General features: G+C 42.9%; 1 protein-coding gene across 2 annotated transcripts in view; it reads right to left on the bottom strand.

Annotated features, from left to right (window-relative positions):
- The window catches only part of ubash3ba (ubiquitin associated and SH3 domain containing Ba), a 58,731-nt gene extending 37,797 nt beyond the window's left edge, over positions 1-20,934 (bottom strand). Inside the window, exons 1-2 of one of the 2 annotated variants that reach the window (XM_084178686.1) lie at positions 20,775-20,934; positions 20,384-20,558 (exon numbers count right to left, since the gene is read on the bottom strand). In XM_084178686.1, the coding sequence (XP_084034812.1) occupies positions 20,384-20,514 (131 nt within the window). In that variant the 5' untranslated portion in view covers positions 20,515-20,558; positions 20,775-20,934. Of the gene's footprint in view, positions 1-20,383 lie in introns of both variants that reach the window. The other variant, XM_084178685.1, reaches the window with a different exon arrangement.
- Positions 20,935-27,332: the final 6,398 nt, after the last annotated feature.

Below are 27,332 nucleotides of genomic sequence, written 5' to 3'. Positions count from 1 at the left end.
GATGTGCCACACCAGGCACATACAGCCTAGCCTACATCAGCTGGTGAGCTGCGGGGGAGCAAGTGATGAGTGTGGGCAGACCGGCTCCGCTCCAGCTCCGCCTCCGATTATACACATGGCGCAGGCGACTCTTGCTTTCCCATAGCTAACCAGTCATCCCCAGCCTTCTAGTTAGACACCCTTTGCCTGGATAAGAAACACAAGCTGCTTTACGAAATTAAAAACAATAGCAGCATTAAGTTTAATCGTTAAACAGCCTAGCTATGTTTCTCTCCCTTGAATATAGAAACATTTTAGAATTTGTAGTCACGCTCAACCCTCGCACTTTCCCCACCGCATTTCATAGCCAGGTTCTGTAGCCAACGTACTAGCCAAGTCTCCTTTTCCTCAGAAACCATCTTGATTCTATCTATTACCATTCAAAAGATATGACTGATAAGACCGGCACTATGTTTTTTTCTTTCCATCCGTGCATTGGCGGGCCGCATTTTACATTCACAAAACATATCACAGGCCGTTCTAAAACTAGGCTACTTGCGGACCGGACCGTTAAACATTTGTTTAGGCTACACCTTGTTGAGTCACGTTCCCTCATCAGCTAGCTATAGCTAACAACCTGGGGTGCGTTCAGCAGGATGCAATGTTTCGCAACGTTCAGATAGCATATTCTATATAGAACAAACATGCCTCTGACATGTTGAATAAGGAATAACGTCGGCTCTATTCACAGAATTTCTATCTGCAATGTTTGAGAACGTATTGCAGCTGAACGTGGCCCTGGTAACATTACCAGTAACCTATATGCAAACATTTGGTGGCACAGAAAGAAAGGTAAAGGGAAAGCAGACAATTTACTGACTAAATCCATCTTGCCACTAGACTATTCTGACTGGCTAAATAACTTTATTTTGAGTTCATGTGGAGTCAGTGACTCAGACCTGAGCACTGGGATTCTGACTTAAGCCATAGGGACTCGTGACTCGATACGGACTCTAGGTTTAATGACTACTACATCACTGGGCGTAATTACACAGTAACTACATTGTAGTTACGCAGTAATAAGACAGTAACAACATATAGGGCTGTGCCTGAAAATAAAAGTATTGCATCACTTCAAAAAACAATATGTCAGAGCTATTGTCCAGGGACAGTGGTATGCCATGCCTATGGTATATGCCAAAGGTCAATTACCCATGTGACATACACTACATGACCAAAAGTATGTGTACACCTGCTCGAACATCTCATTCCAAAATCACGGGCATTAATATGGGGACTTGCTTCCATTCAGCCACAAGAGCATTAGTGAGGTTGGGCGATTAGGCCTGGCTCGCAGTCGGAGTTCTAATTCATTCCAAAGGTGTTCGATGGGGTTGAGGTCAGGGCTCTGTGCGGGCCAGTCAAGTTCTTCCACACCGTTTCCACTGCTCCAGAGTCCAATGGCAGCGAGCTTTGCACCACTCCAAGTGACGCATGGCTAGGGCTGGGCGATATATTGAATTAATTTGTTCACTCCTACCCCATAAATGAGGCACCTAAAGACTCTCAGACCATGAGAAACAAGATTCTCTGATGGTCTGATGAAACCAAGATTGAACTCTTTGGCCTAAATGCCAAGCGTCACATCTGGAGGAAACCTGGCACCATCATTACGGTGAAGTATGGTGGTGGCAGAATCACGCTGTGGGGATGTTTTTCAGCAGCAGGGACTGGGAGACTAGTCAGGATCGAGGCAAAAATGAACGGAGCAAAGTACAGAGAGATCCTTGATGAAAACCTGCTCCAAAGCTCTCAGGACCTCAGACTGGGGCGAAGGTTCACCTTCCAACAGAACAACGACTCTAAGCACACAGCAAAGACAACGCAGGAGTAGCTTCGGGACAAGTCTCTGAATTTCCTTGAGTGGTCCAGCCGGAGCCCGGATTTAAACCTGATCGAACATCGCTGGAGAGACCTGAAAATAGCTGTGCAGCAACGCTCCTCATCCAACCTGACAGAGCTTGAGAGGATCTGCAGAGAAGAATGGGAGAAACTCCCCAAATACGTGTGCCAAGCTTATAGCGTCATACCAAGAAGACTCGAGGCTGTAATCGCTACCAAAGGTGCTTCAACAAAATACTGAGTAAAGGGTCTGAATACTTATGTAAATGTAATATTTCAGTTTTTTATTTTATTTATACAACCTGTTTTTGCTTTGTCACTATGGGGTATTGTGTGTAGATTAATGAGGGGAATAAATATAAATATATATATATATATATATATATATATATATATATATATATATATATATATATATATATATATATATATATATATATATTTAGAATAAGGCTGTAACCTAAAATGTTTTGGAAAAAGTCAAGGGGTCTGAATACATTCTGATGGCACTGTATAGTGTAGCTGTCATGTGGCAAACTGTATCCATAAAAACCAACTTCTGCAACATAGGATCATCCAATAGCTAGCTGCAGTTTAGCAACATGGCAATGCTTGGCCACTACAGTTGAAGTCAGAAATTTACATACACCTTAGCCAAATACATTTAAACTCAGTTTCACAATTCCTGACATTTAATCCTAGTAAACATTCCCCGTCTTAGGTCAGTTAAAATAAAGTGGTGATCCTAAGAATGTGAAATGTCTGAATAATAGTAGAGAGAATGATTTATTTCAGCTTTTATTTCTTTCATCACATTCCCAGTGGGTCAGAAGTTTACATACACTAAATTAGTATTTGGTAGCATTGCCTTTAAATTGTTTAACTTGGGTCAAACATGTCAGGTAGCCTTCCACAAGCTTCCCACAATAAGTTGGGTGAATTTTGGCCCATTCCTCCTGACAGAGCTGGTGTAACTGAGTCAGGTTTGTAGGCCTCCTTGCTCGCACACGCTTTTTCAGTTCTGCCGACACATTTTCTATAGGATTGAGGTCAGGGCTTTGTGATGGCCACTCCAATACCTTGACTTTGTTGTCCTTAAGCCATTTTTCCACAACTTTGGAAGTATGCTTGGGGTCATTGTCCATTTGGAAGACCCATTTGCGACCAAGCTTTAACTTCCTGACTGATGTCTTGAGATGTTGCTTCAATATATCCACATAATTTTCCTTCCTCATGATTCCATCCATTTTGTGAAGTGCACCAGTCACTCCTGCAGCAAAGCACCCACACAGCATGATGCTGCCACCCCCGTGCTTCACGGTTGGGATGGTGTTCTTCGGCTTGCAAGCATTCCCCTTTTTTCTCCAAACATAACGATGGTCATTATGGCCAAACAGTTCTATTTTTGTTTCATCAGACCAGAGGATATTTCTCCAAAAAGTACGATCTTTGTCCCCATGTGCATTTGCAAACCGTAGTCTGGCTTTTTTATGGCGGTTTTGGAGCAGTGGCTTCTTCCTTGCTGTGCAGCCTTTCAGGTTATGTCGATATAGGACTCGTTTTACTGTGGATATAGATATTTTTGTACCTGTTTCCTCCAGCATCTTCACAAGGTCCTTTGCTGTTGTTCTGGGATTGATTTGCACATTTCGCACCAAAGTACGTTAATCTCTAGGCGACAGAACGCGTCTACTTCCTGAGCGGTATGACGGCTGCGTGGTCCCATGGTGTTTATACTTGCGTACTATTGTTTATACAGATGAACGTGGTACCTTCAGGCATTTGGAAATTGCTCCCAAGGATGAACCAGAGGAGGTCTACAATTATTTTTCTGAGGTCTTGGCTGATTTATTTTCATTTTCCCATGATGTCAAGCAAAGAGGCACTCAGTTTGAATGTAGGCTTTGAAATACATCCACAGGTACACCTCCAATTGACTCAAATGATGTCAATTAGCCTATCAGAAGCTTCTAAAGCCATGACATCATTTTCTGGAATTTTCCAAGCTCTTTAAAGGCACAGTCAACTTAGTGTATGTAAACTTCTGACCCACTGGAATTGTGATACAGTGAATTATAAGTGAAATAAACTGTCTGTAAACAATTGTTGGAAAAATTACTTGTCATGCACAAAGTAGATGTCCTAACCGACTTGCCAAAACTATAGTTTGTTAACAAGAAATGTGTGGAGTGGTTGAAAAACGTGTTTTAATGACTCCAACCTAAGTGTATGTAAACTTCCGACTTCAACTGTATATCACAACAACTCTGGTCATGTTTTGTAGGGTTTACATCTAACCAGAGAACAAACAGAAAGAGGGAAGTTACAGAATAAGAAGAGAAAAATGCGGAAGAAAAGACAGGAAGAGGACAAGAAAAAAAGAAAAAAAGGTGTGAAGAAAAAGCAGATGAAGAGGAAAGGGAGGAAGAAGAGAAAGCGGGAGGAAGAATAGTCAGAGGAAGAGGAGGCAGAGGCCGAAGAATAATAATAATGAAGCCGAACCGGGCTAAGGCCAGGCCAGTGAACCCCACGGTTGGTCTAAGTTCCAAATGTAATCAGGCGTTGTAACTAAAAGCCTATTACTCTGCGGCCATCCCATCCCCACAGAGAGTCATCTGCACTGTGTTGCACAGGCCTTCCAGAGTCCTGCCAGAGCCTACAGCCAGTGTGGAAACAGACTGAGGATGGATGGCGATTGAGCACAACCAGTATGGTACAGCAGGGAGGGACGCTTACTGTGGCAGCGACTTGGCAGATGGCTCATCCATAAACACATGCACAGAGACGCACTTGTACACAAAGACACCCTCCCGCTGTCAAACACACACATAAGGATAAACATGTGTTCAAACACATACCAGTAATCAGTCTTAAATGCATTACCCTCTAACAGAAGCAGTGGCTACTCACACACACATTAACAAGCAGCCTATGTCACATCATGTTAATGCAATGAGGCTGGTGAGTCAACACTTTTGTATTTTTGGGGAGAGTAAGTACACACTTGTTGTGGTCAACCTCATCTCAGATATACTGTACATCTGACATACAGGCACTGCGAAACGCACACTTCTCATGAACTGAAGAAACTGATAAAGACATCCCTGTTAGTCTATACCGTTTGTTTACGAAGCAGGGCATAACTGCTATCTCACAGTCAAACCACCATCAAGATCTAATTAGTATGTGTGAGAGGGTAATATAGACATTGATGCTGTACAGAGACTTCATCAAACCTTCCTGTCACAACATGTAATGAGTGTTTAAGTGAATTACTCACTTACATAGACTACATTTAGATGTGTGGCAATACCTGGAAAAGCATAGCTTTTTGTCCAGTAAAATACCTTACAAGCCACGTAGTCGCTCTGGCATCACCTCTGCTATCCTGGAAGGACACACTGGGCATTGAGATACACCCAAGTCATAAACTGTTCTCTCCGCTACCGCACGGCAAGCGGTACCAATGCACCAAGTCTGGAACCAACAGGACCCTGAACAGCTTCTACCCCCAAGCCATAAGACAGCTAAATAGTTAACCAATAGCTTACCGGACTATCTGCATTGACCCTTTTTGCACTAACTCTAACACTGTAAGGTAGCAGCATGGTGTAGCCGGAGGACAGATAGCTTCTGTCCCCCTCTGGGTACATTTACTTCAATACAAAACCTAGGAGGCTCATGGTTCTCACCCCCTTCTATAGACTTACACAGTAATTATTATTACTTCCGGAGAACATCCTCCAACCCATCAGAGCTCTTGCAGCATGAACTGACATTTCCACCCAATCAAAGGATCAGAGAATTAATCTAGTACTGAAAGCATATGCTACAGCTAGCACTGCAGTGCATAAAATGTGGTAGTTGACTCAGAAATAGTGGTTGAACAAATTAATCTTTTATAAAATTAAGGAGAAGCAAGAGAGAGGGCTAGCTCTATATTTCGTAGTATAAATTTTTTCACTTTCACTTTCTCAGCTAGTGTCAAATGCAGCTAGCTAGTTTAGCCTACTCAAAACACCCGGCTCTAACAGAGAGGGATGATATGTTAGCTAGCTGGCTATGGCTATCCAAAACTGGAACTCTTCCAAGTCAAGGTAAGCTTTTGGTTTTATTCATTTATTGCCACCGGGGACCGCCGGTGTAACTGCAAACTGATTGCTGCTGACTACACGGTACTGCATGATTGTAGCAGGTTTACTAACACGTTATTTCTAGTAGCTATGCCTATGTTGACTATGACGTGACACCGATGTAGACTGTGTGTAGTGGTTAGCAGTCATGATATGAAGGTTTGGCTTGGGAAGGTTTTTTCGCCTGGTGTTGTGCACTGAATTCCACAAGCGAAGGGAAAAGGTGAGAGGACGAGAGAGCATCGATAGATGTGAGAAGTAATTATATATACAATGAGCTTTTTGTATGTGTCTGGTATGAACGTTTACTGTTTTGCGTGCGATCAGGGGTGCATTCATTGCGCAGACTGTTGAAAAACGTTGACTGCCAAAATGAGTTTCATGTGTCCCCCCCCAAAACAAAAACAAAAAAAATCGCACACACACCCCTTCAAATTAGTGGATTTGGCTATTTCAACTAAACCCGCTGCTATCCATAGACAAACATTGGCAGTAGAATGGCCTTACTGAAGAGCTCAGCGACTTTCAATGTGGCACTTTCCAACAAGTCAGTTCGTCAAATTTCTGCCCTGCTAGAGCTGCCCCGGTCAACTGTAAGTGCTGTTATTGTAAAGTGGAAACGTCTAGGAGCAACAACGGCTCAGCCGCGAAGTGGTAGGCCACACAAAATCATCTGTCCTCGGTTGCAACACTCACTACAGAGTTCCAAAAACTGCCTCTGGAAGCAAAGTCAGCACAATAACTGTTAGTCGTGAGCTTCATGAAATGGGTTTCTATGGCCGAGCAGCTACACACAAGCCTAAGCTCACCATGCACAATGCCAAGCGTCGGCTGGAGTGGTGTAAAGCTCGCCGCCATTGCACTCTGGAGTAGTGGAAACGCGTTCTCTGGAATGATGAATCGCACTTCACCATCTGGCAGTCCGACGGACGAATCTGGGTTTGGCGGATGCCAGGAGAACGCTACCTGCCCCAATGCATAGTGCCAACTGTAAAGTTTGGTGGAGGAGGAATAATGGGTCTGGGGCTGTTTTTCATGGTTCGGGCTAGGCCACTTACTTCCAGTGAAGGGAAATCTTAACGCTACAGCATACAATGACATTCGAGACGATTCTGTGGTTCCAACTTTGTGGCAACAGTTTGGGGAAGGCCCTTTCCTGTTTCAGCATGACAACGCTCCCGTGCACAAAGCAAGGTCCATCCAGAAATGGTTTGTCGAGATGGGTGTGGAAGAACTTGATTGGCCTGCACAGAGCCCTGACCTCAACCCCATCGAACACATTTGGGAATAATTGGAATGCCGAATACGAGCCAGGCCTAATCGCCCAACATCAGAGCCCGACCTCACTAATGCTCTTGTGGCTGAATGGAAGCAAGTCCCTGCAGCAATGTTCCAACATCTAGTGGAAAGGCTTCCCAGAAGAGTGGGCAGCATGATCATTACACAGGCGCACCTTGTGCTGGGGACAATAAAAGGCCACTAAAACGTGCAATTTTGTCACACAACGCCACAGATCTCAATTTTTGAAGGAGCGTGCAATTGCCATGCTGACTGCAAGAATATCCACCAGAGCTGTTGCCAGATAATTTCATATTCATTTCCCCACCATAAGCCGCCACCAACGTAATTTTAGAGAATTTGGCAGTACGTCCAACTGGCCTCAACCACAGACAACGTGTATGGCGTCGTGCGGGCAAGCGGTTTGCTGATGTCAACGTTGTGAACAGAGTGCCCCGTGTTGGTGGTGGTGATATGGTATGGGCAGGAATAATATACAGACAACAAACACAACTGCATTTGAATGTACAGAAATGGCGTGATGAGATCCTTTCTTTCAATGACAGACTGACCAGGTGAATCGAGGTGAAAGCTATGATCCCTTATTGATGTAACTTGTTAAATCCACTTCAAATCAGTGTAGATGAAGGGAAGGACACAGCTTAAAGAAGGAGTTTTGATCTTTAAGAGTATTGATGCACTCATGTATCAATCTAAGTAACATAATAAAAAATCCTTATCAAAATTTATGAATTTAAGCTAGAGATATGTCGGCTTTACGCATCTGAAGTGGAAGGTGGCTGAGCTACAGCGGTGTTTGTCAGACCATGAGACATCCCGAAAATCGGTCTTCTCACAAATATGTCTGCAGATTCTGAGCGGTTTGGATTACAAAACTAATGACTCTCACGATTGTGTCCTCCGTTGTGCTCTACGACCCCCACTAATATGACCCCACTGTGGAAAGGGGAGACTCTCACAAACACGATGGTGTTCTCTCTATGAACCCCACAAGTGTCACGGAACTCGTCTGAAGGTAACCCATACAAATGGATGGAAGTATGGAGATAGTTTTCTGGAAACAAAAATAATGGGTTAAAAATGTGTAGAAGAAAAACAAATAAAATTTCCTGAGCTTTCAAATACAGTGAGGGAAAAAAGTAATTGATCCTCTGCTGATTTTGTACGTTTGCCCACTGACAAAGAAATGATCAGTCTATAATTTTAATGGTAGGTTTATTTGAACAGTGAGAGACAGAATAACAACAAAAAAATCCAGAAAAACATAAATTGATTTGCATTTTAATGAGGGAAATAAGTATTTGAACCCCTCTCAATCAGAAATATTTCTGGCTCCCAGGTGTCTTTTATACAGGTAACGAGCTGAGATTAGGAGCACACTCTTAAAGGGAGTGCTCCCAATCTCAGCTTGTTACCTGTATAAAAGACCTGTCCACAGAAGCAATCAATCAATCAGATTCCAAACTCTGACCAAAGAGCTCTCCAAGGATGTCAGGGTCAAGATTGTAGACCTACACAAGGCTGGAATGGGCTACAAGACCATCGCCAAGCAGCTTGGTGAGAAGGTGACAACAGTTGGTGCAATTATTCGCAAATGGAAGAAACACAAAATAACTGTCAATCTCCCTCGGCAAGATCTCACCTCGTGGAGTTACAATGATCATGAGAATGGTGAGGAATCAGCCCAGAACTACACGGGAGGATCTTGTCAATGATCTCAAGGCAGCTGGGACCAAAGTCACCAAGAAACAATTGGTAACACACTACGCCGTGAAGGACTGAAATCCTGCAGCGCCCACAAGGTCCACCTGCTCAAGAAAGCACATATACATGCCCATCTGAAGTTTGCCAATTAACATGTACTCCTGAGTGGCGCAGTGGTCTAAGGCACTGCATCGCAGTGATAACTGTGCCACTAGAGATCCTGGTTCGAATCCAGGCTCTGTCGCAGCCGGCCGCGACCGGGAGACTCATGGGCGGCGCACAATTGGCCCAGCGTCGTCCAGGGTAGGGGAGGGAATGGCCGGCAGGGATGTAGCTCAGTTGATAGAGCATGGCGTTTGCAATGCCAGGGTTGTGGGTTTGATTCCCACGGGGGGCAAGTATAAAAAAAAATATGTATTCACTAACTGTAAGTCGCTCTGGATAAGAGCGTCTGCTAAATGACTAAAATGTAAAAATGTAAAAAAATTCAGAGGAGAACTGGGTGAAAGTGTTGTGGTCAGATGAGACCAAAATCAAGATCTTTGCCATCAACTCAACTCGCCGTGTTTGGAGGAGGAGGAATGCTGCCTATGACCCCAAGAACACCATCCCCACCGTCCATGGTGGAAACATTATGCTTTGGGGGTGTTTTTCTGCTAAGGGGACAGGACAACTTCACCGCATCAAAGGGATGATGGACGGGGCCATGTACCGTCAAATCTTGGGTGAGAACCTCCTTCCCTCAGCCAGGGCATTGAAAATGGGTCGTGGATGGGTATTCCAGCATGACAATGACCCAAAACACACGGCCAAGGCAACAAAGGAGTGGCTCAAGAAGAATCACATTAAGGTCCTGGAGTGGCCTAGCCAGTCTCCAGACCTTAATCCCATATAAAATATGTGGAGGGAGTTGCCAAACGTCAGCCTCGAAACCTTAATGACTTGGAGAAGATCTGCAAAGAGGAGTGGAACAAAATCCCTCCTGAGATGTGTGCAAACCTGGTGGCCAACTACAAGAAATGTCTGACCTCTGTGATTGCCAACAAGGGTTTTGCCACCAAGTACCAAGTCATGTTTTGTAGAGGGGTCAAATACTTATTTCCCTCATTAAAATGCAAATCAATTTATAACATTTTTGACATGCGTTTTTCTGGAAAAAAAATTCTGCCTCTCACTGTTCAAATAAACATACCATTAAAATTATAGACTGATCATGTCTTTGTTAGTGGGAAAACGTACAAAATCAGCAGGGGATGAAATACTTTTTTCCCCCCTCACTGTACCTTAGCCAAATACATTCAAACTCAGTTTTTCACAATTCCTGACATTTAATCTGAGTAACAATTCCCCGTCTTAGGTCAGTTAGGGTAACCACTTTATTTTAAGAATGTGAAATGTCAGAATAAGAGTAGAGAGAATGATTTATTTCAGCTTTCATTTCTTTCATCACATTCCCAGTGTGTCAGAAGTTTACATACACTCAATTTGTATTTGGTAGCATTGCCTTTAAATAGTTTAACTTGGGTCAAATATTTTGGGTAGCCTTCCACAAGCTTCCCACAATACGTTGGGTGAATTTTGGCCCATTCCTCCTTACAGAGCTGGTGTAACTGAGTTGGGTTTGTAGGCCTCCTTGCTGGCCCACGCTTTTTCAGTTCTGCCCACACAATTTCTATAGGATTGAGGTCAGGGCTTTGTGATGGCCACTCCAATACCTTGATCTTAAGCCATTTTGACACAACTTTGGAAGTATGCTTGGGGTCATTGTCCATTTGGAAGACCCATTTGCGTCCAAGCTTTAACTTCCTGACTGATGTCTTGAGATGTTGCTTCAATATATCCAAATATTTTTCCTTCCTCATGATTCCATCTATTTTGTGAAGTGCACCATTCCCTCCTGCAGCAAAGCATCCCCACAGCATGATGCTGCCACCCCCGTGCTTCATGGTTGGGATGGTGTTCTTTGGCTTGCAAGCCCCCCTTTTTCCTCCAAACATAACTATGGTCATTATGGACAAACAGTTATATTTTTGTTTTATCAGACCAGAGTACATTTCTTCAAAAATTCTGAAGTTGCAAACCGTAGTCTAGCTTTTTTATGGCGGTTTTGGAGCAGTGGCTTCTTCCTTGCTGAGCGGCCTTTCAGGTTATGTCGATATGACTAGTTTTACTGTGGATATAGATATTTTTGTACCTGTTTCCTCCAGCATCTTCATAAGGTCCTTTGCTGTTGTTCTGGGATTGATTTGCACTTTTCGCACCAAAGTACGTTCATCTCTAGGAGAGAAAATGTGTCTCCTTCCTGAGCAGTATGACGGCTGCGTGGTCCCATGGTGTTTATACTTGCGTACTATTGTTTATACAGATGAACGTGGTACCTTCAGGCATTTGGAAATTGCTCCCAAGGATGAACCAGACTTGTAGAGGTCTACCATTTATTTTCAGAGGTCTTGGCTGATTTCTTTTGATTTTCCCATCATGTCAAGCAAAGAGGCACTGAGTTTGAAGTTAGGCCTTGAAATACATCCACAGGTACACCTCCAATTGACTCAAATGATGTCAATTAGCCTATCAGAAGCTTCTAAAGCCATGCCATCATTTTCTGTATTTTTCCAAGCTGTTTAAAGGCACAGTCAACTTAGTGTATGTAAACTTCTGACCCACTGGAATTGTGATACAGTGAATTATAAGTGAAATAATCTGTCAGTAAACAATTGTTGGAAAGATTACTTGTCATGCACAAAGTAGATGTCCTAACCGACTTGCCAAAACTATAGTTTGTTAACAAGAAATGTGTGGAGTGGTTGAAAAACAAGTTTTAATGACTGCAACCTACAGTGGAGAAAAAAAGTATTTAGTCAGCCACCAATTGTGCATGTTCTCCCACTTAAAAAGATGAGAGGCCTGTAATTTTCATCATAGGTACACGTCAACTATGACAGACAAATTGTAGGGTTTTTAATCAATTTATTTGCAAATTATGGTGGAAAATAAGTATTTGGTCACATACAAACAAGCAAGATTTCTGGCTCTCACAGACCTGTAACTTCTTCTTTAAGAGGCTCCTCTGTCCTCCACTCGTTACCTGTATTAATGGCACCTGTTTGAACTTGTTATAAGTATAAAAGACACCTGTCCACAACCTCAAACAGTCACACTCCAAACTCCACTATGGCCAAGACTAAAGAGCTGTCAAAGGACACCAGAAAAAAAATTGTAGACCTGCACCAGGCTGGGAAGACTGAATCTGCAATAGGTAAGCAGCTTGGTTTGAAGAAATCAACTGTGGGAGCAATTATTAGGAAATGGAAGACATACAAGACCACTGATAATCTCCCTCGATCTGGGGCTCCACGCAAGATCTCACCCCGTGGGGTCAAAATGATCACAAGAACGGTGAGCAAAAATCCCAGAACCACACGGGGGGGGACCTAGTGAATGACCTGCAGAGAGCTGGGACCAAAGTAACAAAGCCTACCATCAGTAACACACTACGCCGCCAGGTACTCAAATCCTGCAGTGCGAGACGTGTCCCCCTGCTTTAGCCAGTACATGTCCAGGCCCGTCTGAAGTTTGCTAGAGTGCATTTGGATGATCCAGAAGAGGATTGGGAGAATGTCATATGGTCAGATGAAACCAAAATAGAACTTTCTGGTAAAAACTCAACTCGTCGTGTTTGGAGGACAAAGAATGCTGAGTTGCATCCAAAGAACACCATACCTACTGTGAGGCATGTGGGTGGAAACATCATGCTTTGGGGCTGTTTTTCTGCAAAAGGGACCAGGACGACTGATCCGTGTAAAGGAAAGAATGAATGGGGCCATGTATCGTGAGATTTCGAGTGAAAACCTCCTTCCATCAGCAAGAGCATTGAAGATGAAACGTGGCTGGGTCTTTCAGCATGACAATGATCCCAAACACACCGCCCGGGCAACGAAGGAGTGGCTTCGTAAGAAGCATTTCAAGGTCCTGGAGTGGCCTAGCCAGTCTCCAGATCTCAACCCCATAGAAAATCTTTGGAGGGAGTTGAAAGTCTGTGTTGCCCAGCGACAGCCCCAAAACATCACTGCTCTAGAGGAGATCTGCATGGAGGAATGGGCCAAAACACCAGCAACAGTGTGTGAAAACCTTGTGAAGACCTACAGAAAACGTTTGACCTGTGTCATTGCCAACAAAGGGTATATAACAAAGTATTGAGAAACTTTTGTTATTGACCAAATACTTATTTTCCACCATAATTTGCAAATTAATTCATTAAAAATCCTACAATGTGATTTTCTGGATTTTTCTCATTTTGTCTGTCATAGTTGACGTGTACCTATGATGAAAATTACAGGCCTCTCATCTTTTTAAGTGGGAGAACTTGCACAATTGGTGGCTGACTAAATACTTTTTTTCCCCACTGTAAGTGTATGTAAACCTCCGACTTCAACTGTATATACAGTGGGGAGAACAAGTATTTGTATTACAGTGCCGATTTTGCTCATCTAAAAAAAATAATCCAGAAAATCACATTGTATGATTTTTAAGTAATTAATTTGCATGACATAAGTATTTGATCACCAACCAACCAGTAAGCATTCCGGCTCTCATTCTTTAAGAAGCCCTCCTGTTCTCCACTCATTACCTGTATTAACTGTAGCTGTTTGAACTCGTTACCTGTATAAAAGACACCCGTCCACACACTCAATCAAACAGACTCCAACCTCTCCACAGTGGCCAAGACCAGAGAGTTGTGTAAGGACATCAGGGATACAATTGTAGACCTGCACAAGGCTGGGATGGGCTACAGGACAATAAGCAAGCAGCTTGGTGAGAAGGCAACAACTGTTGGCACAATTATTAGAAAATGGAAGAAGTTCAAGATGACGGTCAATCACCCTCGGTCTGGGGCTCCATGCAAGATCTCACCTCGTGGGGCATCAATGATCATGAGGAAGGTGAGGGATCAGCCCAGAACTACACGGCAGGACCTGGTCAATGACCTGAAGAGAGCTGGGACCACAGTCTCAAAGAAAACCATTAGTAACACACTACGCCGTCATGGATTAAAATCCTGCAGCGCACGCAAGGTCCCCCTGCTCAAGCCAGCGCATGTCCAGGCCCATCTGAAGTTTGCCAATGACCATCTGGATGATCCAGAGGAGGAATGGGAGAAGGTAATGTGGTCTGATGAGACAAAAATAGAGCTTTTTGGTCTAAACTCCACTCGCTGTGTTTGGAGGAAGAAGAAGAATGAGTACAACCCCAAGAACACCATCCCAACCGTGAAGCATGGAGGTGGAAACATCATTCTTTGGGGATGCTTTTCTGCAAAGGGGACAGGACGACTGCACCGTATTGAGGGGAGGATGGATGGGGCCATGTATCATGAGATCTTGGCCAACAACCTCCTTCCCTCAGTAAGAGCATTGAAGATGGGTCGTGGCTGGGTCTTCCAGCATGACAACGACCCGAAACACACAGCCAGGGCAACTAACGAGTGGCTCCGTAAGAAGCATCTCAAGGACCTGGAGTGGCCTAGCCAGTCTCCAGACCTGAACCCAATAGAACATCTTTGGAGGGAGCTGAAAGTCTGTATTGCCCAGCGACAGCCCCGAAACCTGAAGGATCTGGAGAAGGTCTGTATGGAGGAGTGTGCCAAAATCCCTGCTGCAGTGTGTGAAAACCTGGTCAAGACCTACAGGAAACGTATGATCTCTGTAATTGCAAACAAAGGTTTCTGTACCAAATATTAAGTTCTGCTTTTCTGATGTATCAAATACTTATGTCATGCAATAAAATGCAAATTAATTACTTAAAAATCATGCAATGTGATTTTCTGGATTTTTGTTTTAGATTCCGTCTCTTACAGTTGAAGTGTACCTATGATAGAAATTACAGACCTCTACATGCTTTGTAAGTAGGAAAACCTGCAAAATCGGCAGTGTATCAAATACTTGTTCTCCCCACTGTGTGTGTGTGTGTGTGTATATATATATATATATATATATATATATATATATATGTAAAATACACATTTTAATCAAACAATTTAAATATTTATTTATTCCTAAAGGGTTCCTAAAATTCTAAATCAAATAGCTAAATGATCCATTGTATGAGCACCTTAAAACAATTCCATTTGTTAGCCTAGTTTCTCCAAAACGACGTTGGATGCGACTTATGGTAGAGAAATTAACATTCAATTCTCTGGCAACAGCTATGGTGGACATTTCAGTAGTCAGCATGCCAATTGCACACTCCCTCAAAACTTGAGACATCTGTGGCATTGTGTTGTGTGACAAAACTACACATTTTAAAGTGGCCTTTTATTGTCCCCAGCACAAGGAGCACCTGTGTAATGGTCATTCTTTTTAAACGGCTTTTTGATTTGCCACACCTGGATTATTTTGTCAAAAGATTAATGCTCATTAACAGGGATGTAAACAAATGTGCACAAAATATGAGAGAAATAAGCTTTTTGTGCATATGAAACATTTCGGGGATCTTGAAACATGGGACCAACACTTTACATGTTCCATTTATATTTTTGTTCAGTATAAATTCTCCGGGTAGCCATTTGATTAACTGTTCAGCAGTCTTATGGCTTGGGTGTAGAAGCTATTCAGGTGCCTTTTGGGCACAGACTTGATGCTCTGGTAGCTCATGCCTTGCGGTAGCAGAGTTAACATTCTATGACTTGGGTGGCTGAAGTTTTTGGGCCTTGCTCCGAAACCGCCTGGTATAGAGGTCCTGGATGGGAGTTCGGCCTCAGTGTGTAGCATCATGCAGTTGGATGCCGAGCAGTTGCAATACCAAGCGGTGATGCAGCCAGTCAAGATGCTCTCAATGGTGCAGTTGTATAACTTTTTTAGGATCCGAGGTCCCATGCCAAATGCCTCCTGAGGGGGAACAAGCGTTGTTGTGTCCTCTTCGCGACTTTGTCGGTGTGTTTGGACCATGATAGGTCCTTAGAGAGGTGGACACCGAGGAACTTGAAGCTCGCAACCCGCTCCACTACAGCCCCATCGATGCGAATGGGGGCGTGTTCTACCCTCTGTTTCCTGTAGTCCTTGGAAGGCAAATCAGACCATCCAGCCAACTTGACAACTGTGGGAAGCATTGGAGTCAACATGGGCCAGCATCCTTGTGGAATGCTTTCGATACCTTGTAGAATCCATGCCCGACGAATTGAAGCAGTTCTGAGGGCAAAAGGTGTTCCTAATGTTTTGTACACCTGGTGTGTTATATATATATATTATAATTTTTTGGGGGGAAAGAAATAGCTCCCTAGTGTGCACTGCTGGTTGTCAAGTCAACAGTCTTTCCTGCAAGACTTCTTGGAAACCATTCTTAAAAATGGAGAAGCAGCAGGAAGCTAACAACAACCACATTGAAATGTGAGATATTTACTTCTAATAATTCTCTCAGATGGATCCACATGGCTGATCTGACCTAGCCTGGGTGCCAGTGTTTCTGCTCTCTTGCAACACTCACCATTTCCAGATCCCCTCTTGCAAGAGAGCAGAAACAGACTGGCACCCAGGTTAGATCTGACCACTACACTCAGGATCACTGTGCCTTCCTCCTACAGTGCTGCATGTGACAGTGGCTGACTGTGTGTGTGTGCGCGCGCAAGAGTCCAGTGCTGTGACAGTGGCTGACTGTCCAGCTAGATCACATCTCTGATTATCGCTGCTTAAATGACTTGAATGAGTCAGCATGAATTCCCTTCATACAACAGTAGGGTTGTATGATTCATGTTCTCCACACACACACAATTAAGTTCTTGTCCTCGAAAGGCTATGCCATTGCTACAGTAGTAGCTGAGGCTTGTGTGTTTGTAGAGTGAGTAAGTAGCAGTAGTAGTAGTAGTAGTAGTAGTAGTAGTAGTAGTAGTACTTCTCTGTACCAGGAAACCAGTCAGTCACTTCAGGGATTGAAGGTAAAGACTAACTAAGCAATTAGCCATGCTAACAAACAGAAGGATACACTGAAGTCAGCAGGGTAGAGGAGGGTTAAGCAAACTATTTTTTTAAAAACATCAATTTTTTTAAAGACAAACCAATCAACACTCACCATTTCCAGATCCCTATTGTTTGGTTGAAAAGCCATAATTTATAACAATTTGCTTGTCTTCTTTTTCCTCCGCTTACAAAAGTTGGATAACTAAACCATCTGTGAAGCTCACATCTGGTGAGGAGTACATGGGAATATACTAGTCTTCAGGACACTAGCATGTGATTGTGAAACTGTGTTCAGGCTAATATTTAACAAAAGGCTGTTTGGTATAGGAAATATTGAACACCCGACCAGTAACACACAACTCTTCGTAGCAACAGTAGTGAGACATGATAATGCACTACTTTTCAGAGAGCAGATTTTCTGTAAGAAGAGTGGTTTTGGTAAAACCTGAGAAGTCTTGCTTTAGCAGTACCCTCCTGTCCTGTCTGTCTGTCTGTCTGTGACAGGATTAAAACGTAAACAGTAACAAAGGTGTTAGATGAGGTTGAGATCAAGGCTCTGTGCAGGCCAATCAAGTTCTTCCACACCGATCTCGACAAACCATTTCTGTATGGTCCTCGCTTTGTGCACGGGGGCATTGCCATGCCGAAACAGGAAAGGGCCTTCCCCAAACTGTTGCCACAAAGTTGGAACCACAGAATCGTCTAGAATGTATTGTATGCTGTAACATTAAGAAGGAACTAAGGGGCCTAACCCGAACCATGAAAAACAGCCCCAGACCATTATTCCTCCTCCACCAAACTTTACAGTTGGCACTATGCAGGTAGCATTCTCCTGACATCCGCCAAACACAGATTTGTCAGTCGGACTGCCAGATAGTGAAGCGTGATTCATCACTCCAGAGAACACGTTTCCACTGCTCCAGAGTCCATTGGCGGCGAGCTTTACACCACTCCAGCCGACGCTTGGCATTGCGCATGGTTATCTTAGGCTTGTTTGCAGCTGCTCGGCCATGGAAACCCATTTCATGAAGCTCCCGACAAACAGTTATTGTGCTGATAATGATTCCAGAGGCAGTTTGGAACGCGGTAGTGAGTGATGCAACCAAGGACAGATGATTTTTATGCACTACGCGCTGCAGCACTCGGCAGTCCCTTTCTGTGAACTTGCGTGGCCTACCACTTCGCGGCTGGGCCATTGTTGCTCCTAGACGTTTCTACTTCACAATAACAGCCCTTACAGTTGACCGGGGCTGCTCTAGCAGTACAGAAATTTGACGAAGTGCCTTGTTGGAAAGGTGGCATCCTATGACGGGCCAAGTTGAAAGTCACTGAGCTCTTCAGTAAGGTCATTCTACTGCAAATGTTTGTCTATGGAGATTGCATGGCTGTGTGCTCAATTGTATACACCCGTCAGCAACGGGTTTAGTTGAAATAGCCATATCCTCTCATTTGAAGGGGTGTCCACATACTTATACTACAGTTGATCAATCAATGTATTTATAAAGGGCTTTTTTACATCAGCAGATGTCACAAAGTGCTTATACAGAACTCAAAACCTCAAAGAGCAAGCAATGCAGATGTAAAAAACTCCCTAGAAAAGGCAGGAATCTAGGAAGAAACCTAGAGAAGAACCAGGCTCTGAGGGGTGGCCAGTCATCTTCTGGCTGTGCCCGGTGGAGATAAGACTACATGGCCATTTAGGCCAGATCGTTAAAGATGTTCATAGATGACCAGCAGGGTCAAATAATAATCAAAGTGGTCATAGAGGGTGCAACAGGTCAGCACCTCAGGAGTAAATGTCAGTTTGCTTTTCATAGCTGAGCATTCAGAGGTAGAGACAGCAGGTGCGGGGGGAGGGGTGAAGAGAGAGCAAGAGAGGAAAGGGGATACCTAGTCAGTTGCACAACTGAATGCATTCAACCAAAATGTGTCTTCCGCATTTAACCCAACCCCTCGAGACATTATTGAAGGAGTTCAAGACCTGTCCAAGGTGGATGGTTGATCTGTTGAACATTACAACATTAGGCTATAGAGCAGGGATGGGCAACTTCGATGGGGGTGGGGGACACAAATCTGAACATGATTTATATATACACTAGATGACTGAAAGGGGGCGCTGTTTTGAAGCCACCGCACCTCCATTTTGGCACTCCCCCACGATTGTAAAACAAATATTTTGGAAGTTATAGAAATGCATTTATTGATGTCTGCATTTGTTTTTGCCACATTTAATCTATTACAGACACCTTAATGCATACTTTAAAATTATATTATGTGAGCTAAACATTAAAACAATATACAAAATATATACTTTAAGGAAAATGTTAAGTACTAATGTTACGGTCCCCGCTTCAACAACAAAAAATACTTAAATACATTACATTTTGTCCTTGAAACCTTTCATTTATATACTGTAGAATTCCATTAATTCATATGGAGGACTGCTCCTTCTGGGGAGTGTCAATATGGCCAACCAGTGGCTTCATAGCCTCTCATTAGCCAATACATAGCATCAGCAATCCAGGGTTTATATACATCATTGGTCTGCATACCCACACATGTAGTAAGAGCCGGCCCTAAGCAACCTTTTGTTGGGCCCTGGGCATGTAAGGGTAATTACACAGCCACAATTCAAATACTCACTAAAAACAATACATCCAACACCTATAACCTATTCATAATAAAAAACAGTCATCAGCTGTCGTAGGTTTGGTTAAATTTGAGCCATGATCTCCAGTCCATGCAGTATATTCCAGTATATTGTAGCTCTTACTGAGGGGGCGGATTGTCAGAGTTGACTGTCAGAAAGTGACAATGGTGGTAACGGTTTGGTTTGTTATAAAACATATGAAGTGTTTGTTGAGTGATTCAATTGGTTTTAGAATGGTGGCTCCTGCTTGTGAGAAAATAACTCAATGTGAATAGATCATAACATGCATATATAGTTTGGCGGGCTCCAAAGGATGGTAAAGTCCTATAAATCTGAAGTTGGATAGTCCAAACTGGACAGTGTTAAACACCTTCACCGGTTTCTTGAATGTCAAGTTGGAGTCCAAAATGATGCCGATATATAGACATGGCATTTGTCCCTCTACCAGTATGACGTGTTTATCTTTTAACACCGTTATGGAACAATATTGCTCTGCAACTTACCATAACATTACCATAACATAGCAGGCTTAAAATAAAGCTTTGTGTGCTGTTCAGACACGCAGCCCAATTCTGATTTTTTTTCACTAATTGTTCGTTTTTGACCAATCAGATCTGAAAAAGGTCTGATGTTAGTGGACAAATATCAATATTGGACTCCCTGTGTGAACGCAGCCTTAGTCTACAGCCTAAAAATAGACTGCATTAGTTAGGGGAAGTGATCGAATGAATAGCAGCAGTACACTAGCTTTAAGGTCAGATACTCACGCCCTGGTCTTGGGGAATCCCATGGACAACAGCACGTCCAGACTCGACCCATGTTTTACAGTGCCAGGTCGATTCTGGCGCTGCCTCCGCGGTGTGACTTTGGTGTAAAGCTCTTCTTTAGCTGCCATCATAACTCTCACCGTTCCATTGGTATTTCAGTCCTCGGTTCCACTTACTTTCAGCAAAACCAGAAAGATGGAGGCGGCGTTAGACATCGAAAACAGCGGATAATTTGGGTTAAACGGAATTAGACTAGACTTGGCTACACGTAAACGACAATCCCTTTTAGAGGATGTAATAAAGAGAACAAGATTGTGTTCCGAACATTTGGCTACAGAACCTGAGTTAACTAAGCAGCTTCCTGGTGAAACGCAGAGAAAGTCATAATAACCATAGCTGCAGAAGGGGGTCACTAGTCGGAAGTCACTTTTGCTCTCTCACCACATCGCCCCGAGTCGAATGCGCTGACTAGGATGGAAACTCTTTTTGCTGCGAGTCTCTTGCAATTGTTCGCTAAAAACGTTACAACACATTTGTGTCCTGAAATTATTTATCCGATGTAGCTATGCTTCAAAAATGTCTTATTTATGAATGGATTTTGAGTGAGCGTCGGGCCAGCCTGTCAAAAAGATTGCAGCGCTCAACAGCACCGCCCCTTTTTCTTAAAGAGACAGGATTCGCTTGCGACAACGCAACACATTTCTTCTTTCTGTTACTGTATGATTAAATGTATCCATTCACAGTGCCTATACAGTGAATGCGCAAACAGAATATACGGTTAACCATGTGGATGTGGTGCAAAGACAGAGGGTATCTGTGGAATTCTTAACATTCCGAAAATATCTTTCTGTAACTGTACAAGTTGTATATCTTTACATTTTTTTTGTCTGGAAAACAGTAGGCTACACGGGGACACCGCTAATTGGCACAGGTCAGGGGGCATTTTAACGTTTTCTAATTAGCCCTACACCAAACTTGCAATACACTGTAAACAAAACATTTTAATACAGTGTACCGTTCAATAATATTCTTTCTAGATCTAGGATGAACTGATTATGGTAAAAGATAGATAATATTCAACAGTACAGAAAGACCCTGGGTGATCTTAGCTAGCACCCTGTGGATACATTCTGAGCTACTGTTATTATTATTACTATTATGTACAAAGTCAAAGATATGGCAAGCACAATTATATCACGAAAATAGTATTTCAGAGACCGTTCTTCATGTAAGCATTATTATGAAAATATTATTTAATATATTAGCATTAGGTGTTACCTTATAATCAACAAATACATTAATCTGTCAATCTTAAAATGCTCAGATATAAAAAGGATATTGATTAAATCCTGATTCTAATTCATGCAAAATAAATATATTCTATGATGTTGCTGTGAGCACAATATCCCATCTTTGTGATGCTAAACCTGATAAAAACTTGCAAAGAAAGAGACTATGTACATCTCAACAAGCCTGGTTGCTAGTCTGTTTCTGCTCTTTTGACAACTTCTCATGGAATTGTCATGCCAAACATGAAGTGTTTGATAGTGAGTGACAAGGAGTTGACACGACAGCACAAACCGATCTGGGACCAGCAAAATCAACAAACAAACGCAAAACAACAATACAATGCAGTTTTATTCTAACACAAACACATTAGTAGCTTTTTCCCACCAGAGGAACATTGCCAAGGTGCGGCCGTTTCTCTCAGGCTGATACAGAGACACTCATCCGTTTATTGAGTGTTCTTTAAAAGTAATTTCCTCTCAATCTTAAATAAACATGCCCCATTCAAAAAATACAGAACTAAGAACAGATATAGCCCCTGGTTCTCCTCAGACTTGACTGCCCTTGACCAGCACAAAAACATCCTGTGGCGTACTGCATTAGCATCAAATAGCCCCCGCGATATGCAACTTTTCAGGGAAGTTAGGAACCAATATTCACAAGCAGTCAGGAAAGCAAAGGCTAACTTTTTCAAACAGAAATGTGCATCCTGTAGCACTAACTCCAAAAAGTTTTGGGACACTGTAAAGTCCATGGAGAATAAGAGCACTTCCTCCCAGCTGCCCACTGCACTGAGGCTAGGAAACACTATCACCACCGATAAATCTACAATAATCGAGAATTTCAACAAGCATGCTTCCCACCTGGCTACCACTACCCCGGCCACCAACTCTGCACCCTCCGCTGCAACTTGCCCATGCCCATGTTGTCTGGACCTATGGCAGTCTCTATGGGGGTGCCACAGGGTTCAATTCTTGGGCCGACACTTTTCTCCGTGTATATCAATGATGTCGCTCTTGCTGCTGGTGACTCTCAGATTCACCTCTACGCAGACGACACCATTTTGTATATATCTGGCCCTTCATTGGACACTGTGTAAACAAACCTCCAAACGAGCTTCAATGCCATACAACACTCCTTCAGTAGCCTCCAACTGCTCTTAAACACTAGTAAAACTAAATGCATGCTCTTCAATCGAACGCTGCTGGCACCCGCCCACCCGACTAGAATCACCACTCTCGACGGGTCTGACCTAGAGTATGTGGACAACTACAAATACCTAGGTGTCTGGTTAGACTGTAAACTCTCCTTCCAGACTCACATTAAGAATCTCCAATCCAAAGTTAAATCTAGAATCGGCTTCCTATTTCGCAACAAAGCCTCCTTCACTCATGCTGCCAAACATGCCCTCGTAAAACTGACTATCCTACCGATCCTTGACTTCGGCGATGTCATTTACAAAATAGCCTCCAACACTCTACTCAGCAAATTGGATGTAGTCTATCACAGTGCCATCCGTTTTGTCTCCAAAGCCCCATACACTACCCACCACTGTGACCTGTACGCTCTTTTTGGCTGGTCCTCACTACATGTTCGTCGTCAAACCCACTGGCTCCAGGCCATCTATAAATCACTGCTAGGCAAATCCCTGCCTTATCTTAGCTCATTGGTCACCATAGCAGCACCCACCCGTAGTCTGCACTCCAGCAGGTATATCTCACTGGTCATTCCCAAAGCCAACACCTCCTTTGGCCGCCATTCCTTCCAGTTCTCTGCTGCCAATGACTGGAACGAATTGCAAAATTCTCTGAAGCTGGAGACTCTTATCTCCCTCACTAACTTTAAGCATCAGTTGTCAGAGCACCTTACCGATCACTGCACCTGTACACAGCCCATCTGAAATTAGCCCACCCAACTACCTCATCCCTATATTGTTATTTATTTTGCTCTTTTGCACCCCAGTATCTCTATTTGCACATAATCTCTTGCACATCTAGCATTCCAGTGTTAATACTAATCGTAATTATTTTACACTATAGCCTATTTATTGCCTTACCTCCATAACTTGCTACATTTGCACACACTGTATATATATTTTCTGTCGTATTTTTTGACTTTATGTTTTTTTACCCCATATGTAACTCTGTGTTGTTGTTTTTATCGCACTGCTTTGCTTTATCTTGGCCAGGTCGCAGTTGTAAATGAGAACTTGTTCTCAACTGGCTTACCTGGTTAAATAAAGGTTAAATAAAATAAATAAAAAATAAATAAAAATAACTAAAAAATATATATATATATATATATATATAATATTACAAGCAGGCTTGACGACTGTAATGCTCTCCTGTCTGGTCTACCCAAGAAAGCCATTGGTCAACTGCAAAACATACAGAAAGCTGCAGCATGGGTACTGACCAAGACCAGACGGAGTGCACACATTACACCGGTTTCAAGGTCTCTGCACTTGCAAATAAAGTTTTAGAATTAATTTTAAGATTATTCTATTGGTTTTTAAATCAATCCACAATTGTGCACCCCAACATATGTCAGACATGCTTTTAAGTTATGTACCCAGTAGGTTCCTCAGGTCCTCTGGCACTGGCATTTTAACTATCCCAAAGCCTAGGACTAAGAGGCATGGAGTTACTATGTCCCCAGCATCTGGAATAGCCTGCCAGAGAACCTGAGGGGGGTTGAAACTCTGGACATTTTTAAATGAGATGTTAAAAACACACCTTTTTAGCTTTGCTTTTCCTTTAGTGTGCTTTTTAGTCGTTCAGTTTTATTGTTATTCTTTTGTTTTTTATCCTCTTATGTTTGTTTGTTGTGTAGTAAATATTTCAGTTTTTATTTTCATTGTTTTTGTTTGTTTTTTCCTGTAAAGCACATTGTGTTGCATTCCATGTCTGAAATGTGCTGTATAAATAAAGCTTGATTTGATCAAAACCCAATGCAATTCAAAACTATGTGTAGCTATTGTAAACCAAACGTTTCACATTAAAACTCACCGAAAAGCATGGATATTCACATCAGACAAGGTATGCGTATCAAACTGCACCCTATTCCCTACATAATTAGCCCTGGTCAAAAGTAGTGCACTATATAGGGAATATAGTGCCATTTGGAATACAGTCACGGATGGGACAGAGGGAGCTGTGGTATTTCCAATGCTATGGTGTCAGGTTTAACAATCAAGACTTTATAAGGTGAACACCTTATAAAGAGGAATTTAGGTTGTGTCTAATCCCTATACAGTGCAGTTCTATTGACCAGTGCCCATAGAGCTCTATACAGTGGGGAAAAAAAGTATTTAGTCAGCCACCAATTGTGCAAGTTCTCCCACTTAAAAAGATGAGAGAGGCCTGTAATTTTCATCATAGGTACACGTCAACTATGACAGACAAAATGAGAAAAAAATTCCCGAAAATCACATTGTAGGATTTTTTATGAATTTATTTGCAAATTATGGTGGAAAATAAGTATTTGGTCAATAACAAAAGTGTTTCAATACTTTGTTGTATACCCTTTGTTGGCAATGACACAGGTCAAACGTTTTCTGTAAGTCTTCACAAGGTTTTCACACACTGTTGCTGGTATTTTGGCCCATTCCTCCATGCAGATCTCCTCTAGAGCAGTGATGTTTTGGGGCTGTCGCTGGGCAATACGGACTTTCAACTCCCTCCAATGATTTTCTATGGGGTTGAGATCTGGAGACTGGCTAGGCCACTCCAGGACCTTGAAATGCTTCTTACGAAGCCACTCCTTCGTTGCCCAGGCAGTGTGTTTGGGATCATTGTCATGCTGAAAGACCCAGCCACGTTTCATCTTCAATGCCCTTGCTGATGGAAGGAGGTTTTCACTAAAAATCTCACGATACATGGCCCCATTCATTCTTTCCTTTACACCAGGGGTGTCAAACGTACGGCCCGCGGGCCGGATCAGGCCCGCAAACGGGTTTAATCCGGCCCGCGAGATGATTTAAAAAAAAAATAAAAAAATAAAAAATATATATTGTTAAGTATAAAAATGCGCTGCAATTTTTCCATAAAATAAACTGCTGTTCCAATTGCGTCCACTGGATGGCGCAATAGCAATTGTGTTAAGCAAGCAAACTGTTTATACCGGGGCAGAGCAAGTAGGTCAAGCACGTGCAGCCAATGAGCTACTTTGTTTTGCCCGCGATATTTATTATGGCTTCTACTTTTAACATTATGTGCTTTGGCACCCTCATTGCCCCAATATGTCTCTGTCAAAAAAGAGAAAAGTGGACGCAGAGTGCAGAGTGTTCCAAGAAAAATGGTCATCCTATTTAATCACGGAATTGAATGGGAAAGCTGTATGTTTGGTGTGTTCAGAGCATGTTGCAGTGCTGAAAGAATATAACCTTCGTCGCCACTATGTGAGTCTTCATGCCGACAAATATGACAACTTTCAAGGACAGCGGAGATGAGAGAAGGTGAATGAACTGTTGGCGGGTCTGAAGAAACAGCAGTCTGTGTTTACTCACAGCCGAGACATCAGTGACGCTGCAGTGAAAGCTAGCTACCTCATTGCTAATGAAATCGCAGTGGCTTCAAAACCATTTAGTGAGGGTGAATTTGTAAAAACATGCATGATGAAGGCAGCGGAGATTGTGTGCACTGAAAAGCGGCAGGCTTTTGCAAATATCAGCCTGACAAGAAACACAGTTGCAGACAGGATTTCCGATCTTTCAGTGGATTTGGACAGCCAGTTGAAGCAAAAAGTAAAGTCATTTATTGCGTTTTCGGTTGCAATTGATGAAAGCACGGACATTACAGATGTTGCACAACTGGCCATTTTTGTTGGTGCCGATGACAGATACAACGACAGCAGCTGATATTTTTACCGCACTCGTCGGCGCGCTGGACAGGGTCGGAGTGGACTGGTCCCGCGCTGTCAGCCTGGCTACAGATGGTGCGCCCTCAATGATCGGGAAAAAAGCAGGCGTTGTGACAAAGTTCAGAGAGAAAGTGCAATCTGCAAATGGAGGACGTGATTTTTTGACTTTTCACTGTATTTTGCACCAGGAGGCTTTGTGTTGCAAGTCATTAAAGATGGATAACGTCATGAAGGTGGTCATCCAAACTGTTAATTTCATCCGATCCAGAAGCCTGAATCACCGTCAGTTTGACAGCCTTCTCAGAGAGAAAGACCACATCTATGGCCTGCCATACCACACTGAGGTAATATGGTTAAGCCAAGGTGCTGTGCTGAGGCGTTTCTTTGATTTACGAGAAGAAATTGAACAGTTCATGGAAGAAAAGGGCAAACCAGTGTTAGAATTTCATTCCGCAGAATGGATGCCGGACCTTGCATTTATGGTGGATGTTACAGAGCACCTGAATAACTTGAACAAACAGCTGCAAGGGCGCAACAAAGTTGTCACGCAGTATTATGACAGCATACGTTCTTTCAAGTTGAAGCTGTCATTGTGGGAGACGCAACTTGCCGGTGGTGATGCAGCTCACTTCCCCTGTCTGAAAAATGTGTGCGCGACCCAACATGTGGCAGACATGAAGCGGTTCAAAGATAAAAATAACGGGACTGTTACGGGAGTTTGAGCAACGCTTTCAGATTTATGTTTATATGTTTTTATGTTGATGTGCTATTGTTTTTAATTGATTTTATTTTATTTGTATAT

This window comes from Coregonus lavaretus (genome assembly GCF_964263955.1).
Source record: "Coregonus lavaretus genome assembly, chromosome: 15".
NCBI lineage: Eukaryota > Metazoa > Chordata > Actinopteri > Salmoniformes > Salmonidae > Coregonus > Coregonus lavaretus.
This window is presented reverse-complemented; position numbering and strand designations above follow the sequence as displayed.